At 43.1% G+C, this 5,435-nt stretch overlaps 1 protein-coding gene across 1 annotated transcript; it reads right to left on the bottom strand.

Annotated features, from left to right (window-relative positions):
• Window positions 1-1,559: 1,559 nt before the first annotated feature.
• Window positions 1,560-4,316, bottom strand: LOC140009944 (uncharacterized). The gene has a single exon (XM_072056293.1). The coding sequence runs from the start codon at window positions 4,314-4,316 to the stop codon at window positions 1,560-1,562; it is 2,757 nt and encodes a 918-aa protein (XP_071912394.1).
• Between the last annotated feature and the right edge of the window lie 1,119 nt (window positions 4,317-5,435).

Genomic DNA, 5,435 nt, shown 5'->3' with positions numbered 1-5,435 from the left:
ACCCCAGAAGGAATTTGAGCATGAAAGGACCCTGCACCCACCTTCTTCTTTAGGACAGAAACATGGAATGTGTCATGAATGCGAACATGTGAGGGTAATGCCAGTTTATAAGCTACTGTCCCTATTTTTGCTAACACCTGAAATGGACCAAAATAGCGTGGCGAGAGCTTCTGACAATGGTGAGACTTGAGCGAATGCTATCGATAAGGTTGTAGCTTGACATAAACCCAATCTCCTATGCAGAACTGCCTTTCTGATCTGTGTTTGTCAGCCATTTGCTTCATCCTATGCTGAGCCTTAGTCAGGTTGTGCCTCAATGAATGGATAACCTTCTCTCGTGCCTTCAAACTCCTATCAACAGACTCAACAGTTGTAGCCTCCGGAAGGTAAGGGATATGAACAGGAGGAGACTGTCCATACACTATCTCATAGGGAGTGGTTTTAGCAGAAGAATGATAGTTAGTATTATACCAAAATTCTGCTAAGGGTAGCCACAAACTCCAGTCTTTGGGATCGTCACTAGTCATGCACCTGAGGTAGTTTTCCAAGCACCTATTAACCACCTCTGTTTGACCATCACTCTGAGGATGGTAAGCAGTCGACATGTTCAGCTGGACATGTTGTAGTTTAAAAAGCTCCTGCCAAAACGAACTCAAGAATGTAGGATCTCTATCACTCACAATGGTCTGGGGTAAGCCGTGCAACCTATAAATATGATCCATGAACAGTTGAGCTATAGAGATAGCTGTGTAGGGGTGAGATACAGCGATGAAGTGAGCATACTTGCTGAGCCTATCTACCACAACTAAAATCACCTTCTTGCCATGTGATACAGGCAATCCTTCGATAAAATCCATGGAGATGTCAGACCAAATTTTGTAAGGTACAGGTAACGGTTGTAGCAGCCCCGGATAAGCTGCATTATCTGCTTTATGCCTCTGGCAGACGTCACAGGCTGCTATGAAGTGAGCTACATCTTTGAACATAGACTTCCAGTACAAAACCTGTTTAAGCTTCCTGTAGGTTACCTCTACTCCAGAGTGTCCCCCTTGAGAACCAGAATGCCATAAAGCAATCAATTTATCCTTCAAGGCTGCATCATCAGCAACCACTAACTTGCCCTTCCTTCTTAGCATTCCCTGCTGCCATGAGTAGTTTGTGTACTGCTGATCATTAGTGTTAATCTTCTGAATCAGTTCCTGGACTTGTGCATCTTGCTGCCAGCCTTGTTGTATGTCCCGAATTAATGAGGTAGTTATGGTAACCATAGTAGCTACCACACTGCCCTCCTGAGGCCTCCTGGACAGAGCATCCGCAACCACATTGTCCCTTCCCTTCTTATACTGAATTTCATAATCAAAGCCCATTAGTTTTGCTATCCACTTCTGCTGCAAAGGAGTGTGCACCCGCTGCTCTATCAAGTATTTCAGACTTTGGTGATCTGTTTTAATAGTGAAGTGCCTCCCTACTAAGTAGGCTCTCCATTTCAGTACTGCCGTTACTATAGCCAACATTTCTCTTTCATACACAGACAAAGCTAAGTGCCTGGAACCCAATGACTAGCTGAAAAAAGCCAAGGGTCTCCTTCCTTGCATCAGTACCGCTCCAATCCCACTCCCAGATGCATCAGTTTCCACAATAAATCCCTGAGTAAAATCTGGTAAGGCCAAAACAGGAGGATTACTCATAGCCCCCTGTAACTCCTTGAAAGCTCTAGTAGCACCATCATGCCACTGGAACTGATTCTTTTTGAGCAAGTCTGTTAATGGCCTCGCAATTTTTCCATAATCTTGTATAAATCTCCTGTAGTACCCTGTGATCCCCAAAAATCCCCGGAGCTCCTTAACAGTTTGAGGCATGGGCCAAGTCATGATGGCTGAGATTTTTTTCGGGTCTGCCTGAACTCCTTCCGCATTAATAACATGCCCCAAGTAATCGACTTGTTGTTGAGCAAAGGTGCATTTACTCCTTTTAACCTTCAGAGAGTTACTTCTCAGCAACTTAAACACAGTTCCAAGATGCTGCAGATGCTCCTTCCACTTACAACTGTATATCAGGATGTCATCAAAAAAAACCAAAATGAACTTCCTCAGAAATGGTCGAAAGATGTCATTCATGAGGTTTTGAAAGGTAGATGGAGCATTTGTCAGCCCAAAGGGCATAACCAAGAACTCATAATGTCCATCATGAGTTCTGAAAGCTGTTTTTTCAACATCCTCAGCCTTCATCCTGATCTGGTGATAACCGGATCGCAAATCCAATTTAGTAAAGAACTTAGCTCCAAATAACTCATCCAGGAGTTCTTCTATTAAGGGAATAGGAAACTTGTTCTTTACGGTGGCACTGTTTAATTGTCTGTAGTCAACGCACATCCTCCACGATCCATCCTTTTTTTTTACTAACACCACAGGAGAGGAAAAAGGACTTGAACTAGGTCTAATAATACCACAAGCTAACATTTCAGCTACTAGTTTTTCAATTTCTCCTTTCTGAAACGTAGGATACCTGTAGGGTCTCACATTGACAGGTTCCGTCCCATTTTTAAGAAGAATCTTGTGATCATGCAATCTTTCTGGAGGTAGTCCACTAGGTTCTTGAAATACGTCATCATAGTCATTCAATAGTTGTTCACGTTCTACTGAACTACTAACCTGATCTCCACCGGGTTCAGCAGCTATAGCATACAGAGATGGAGGTTCTGAAGTGTTTGGCACCGCCTTAATTAGACAAAGTTGTGCTGTCACAATTTGTTCAGGTTTCTGAAGGATCTTTTGCATCTTCTTCCTTTTCACTAACTGCAGCCCTTGTTGTTTCATCCCTCTCAGAACCACCTTGTGCTCATGCCGTATAAACTCCATTCTGAGCTCCTGAAAATTCCACTTTACATCTCCAAGAGTCGTCAACCATTGCATACCGAGAACCAGCTCACATCCTCCCACAGGCAACACCAATAGATCTGCCTTGAATTCCTGCCCTTGCATCTTCCACGTGAATCCAGGACAGAGGTCTTGGGTGGTTAATTTGTTCCCATCTGCTACTTCTACCACCAATGGTTCAACCTTCACGGTTTTGACCCCTAATTTCTGCACCACCCTAGGATGAATGAAATTGTGTGAACTGCCACAGTCTATAAAAATGTTCACATTTTGCTTTCCAACGTGTCCCGTGACCCTCATGGTTCTGAAGTTTGGTACCGACATGCTGGTCATAGCATTGAGAGATATGTGGGCTAGCTGACCTTCATCTAGTGTATCGTCCTCCTCAACTGACTCATTCCCTTCATCCTCCACTAATTCATCCCATACTTCCAACCTGTGGAACTGCTTATTACCACACCTATGTCCCGCCACAAACCTGTCATCGCACCAGAAACAAAGTCCCCTTGCCCTTTTTTCGTCCATTTCTGCTCTACTGAGCCTCCTGAAGGGCCTTTTATGAACCACATCCTTCTGTCTTTCATTGCTGGGTAATGCAGGAAAAGTAGGTACCTGAGGCGATGGCAGCAAAGGCCTGGGATCTGCCTTCCATTTATTTCCATGAATACTAGCATGACCTTGGGAAGTGCTAGCATGGTCTTGGTAACTCATTGAAAATCGGGGAGGCATCTTCCCCTTCTGCTGCGTCACCCCCTTAGCCTCTTCCATCCTGGCCAAAATCCTAGCATGGCATATATTTTTGGGCATAAACATTCTGACAGATAGCTGAATATCTGCCTTCAGTCCACTTATGAAACAGCTCGTAGCATAATCCTCAGGAAGGTCCACCCTGTTGAGAAGTTCCTCAAACAGGTCATGGTACTCTTGTACAGAACCTGTTTGTTTGAGGCTCTTGAGTTCTCCCATAGGATCATCATACAACGAGTCCCCAAACCTTGAAGACAACTCCTTCACATACTCCTCCCATGACGGTGCTTCACGTGTCAACCTGGATTTCATGAAGATTTGATGCCATTGGAGAGCCTTGCCCTCTAGATTCATGGCAGCGATCTTGACCTTCACATAACTAGGAGTTTCATCTACCTCAAAAAATTGTTCACTCTTGTACAGCCAGCCTCTAAAATCTACTCCATTGAATCTAGGAAAATCTACCCGTGATAACCGCGATGGGATCTGGTAACCTCCTCCATTATTGAGGTGAGTGTCTGAAGTGTGAGCTGAATCATTTACTTCAGCCTGAGTCTTTTGTGTGTGTAGTTCTATCACCAAATTCCGTAGCGCAGCCATTTCCTTCTCAAATTGATCCTGCTGCTCCCGCAACATTGCTCGAACATGCTCTTCCATTTTCCTAACATCCTGAGACCTAGTGCCCTCCGCCATTGATGATATGAGCTAGCAAACCTTGCTCTGATACCACTGATGCGGAGGCCAGTGGAGATCCAGGTTCCTTGATCAAGGAATTACAAAGGTGGTGGAGAAATAATTCGTAGACCAAGGAATGTAAATCTGGTTTATTGAATTTAGAGACGAAGTAGACAAAATGATGAGTAGCAGGTTTTACAGAATGAATGATCAGAGATAGCCTGCGTGAGTAGCTTCCTATTTATAGATTCACTGGGTCGGCTACCTCTAACTAACTGACTAGCCGATGACCCCAACTGATATGAGCAAGAATCATGCCATCCAGCTGTCCCACTAATTTTATAGCTACGTACTAACTGCATGCTTACAACTGTTCACGTGAAAATAACAACCAAAACAAATAAAGTCAGTGCAGAGATGAGAATAGATGAGAATTCTGGTGCATCAGCCCCCCTCTGCCCCCCTTGGCTCCATCATTGCATGGTTGATAGGGATGAATCTTGATTCATGAGAAATATAGGCGGCTTCGCAGTTCATGTAACAGAATTCGCAAGGGCAGATTTCAGAGGAGGACACACTAATAACCTACTTTTGGAGGAAAAGAGTGGCAACTTTGTAGGTTTTTTAGATTGATGACTCATCTTACTGTAAATTAAGTTAAAAGCTGCTGATATAAATTTCGGTAAATCACTATTTACGCAACGTGGTTTCGTGTTTTACATCATCGTCTCCCTATTGTTCTCTATCATTTACATAACCGGCCAACAAAGTGCGTAACGGATGGAAAGCGCTTCCAATTTATATCTTTTGTTAAAATGTTACTTACCCCGTCATTTAAGTCTGCGGCCGTAAACAGTATACATAGAACCATAGAAAATCTATGTGGTCAGATGTGAAACCAAAAGGCAGTTAAGTTGATATTATACTTTCATGCTTCACTTCACATCGTAGCATTTGTCAATCATCATAACTGGAGGTATTTTTTTTTTCTATTTTTGATTTCACAAAAAATCCCATGCAAATTAAGTGGATAATGCTGGACATAGGGCAATGTTGTGGTAAAAATTCAAAATCACATTGGTGTAATTACAAAATTCATATGATGTCACGGTGCAAGAAAATTTTCTCTATTCAGCT

Source organism: Coffea arabica, chromosome 6e (genome assembly GCF_036785885.1).
Source record: "Coffea arabica cultivar ET-39 chromosome 6e, Coffea Arabica ET-39 HiFi, whole genome shotgun sequence".
Classification (NCBI taxonomy): domain Eukaryota; kingdom Viridiplantae; phylum Streptophyta; class Magnoliopsida; order Gentianales; family Rubiaceae; genus Coffea; species Coffea arabica.
This window is presented reverse-complemented; position numbering and strand designations above follow the sequence as displayed.

Coding starts and splice junctions, on each gene's coding strand:
- LOC140009944 (XM_072056293.1), bottom strand. CDS start 4,316: ATGGCGGAGGGCACTAGGTCTCAGGATGTTAGGAAAATGGAAGAGCAT.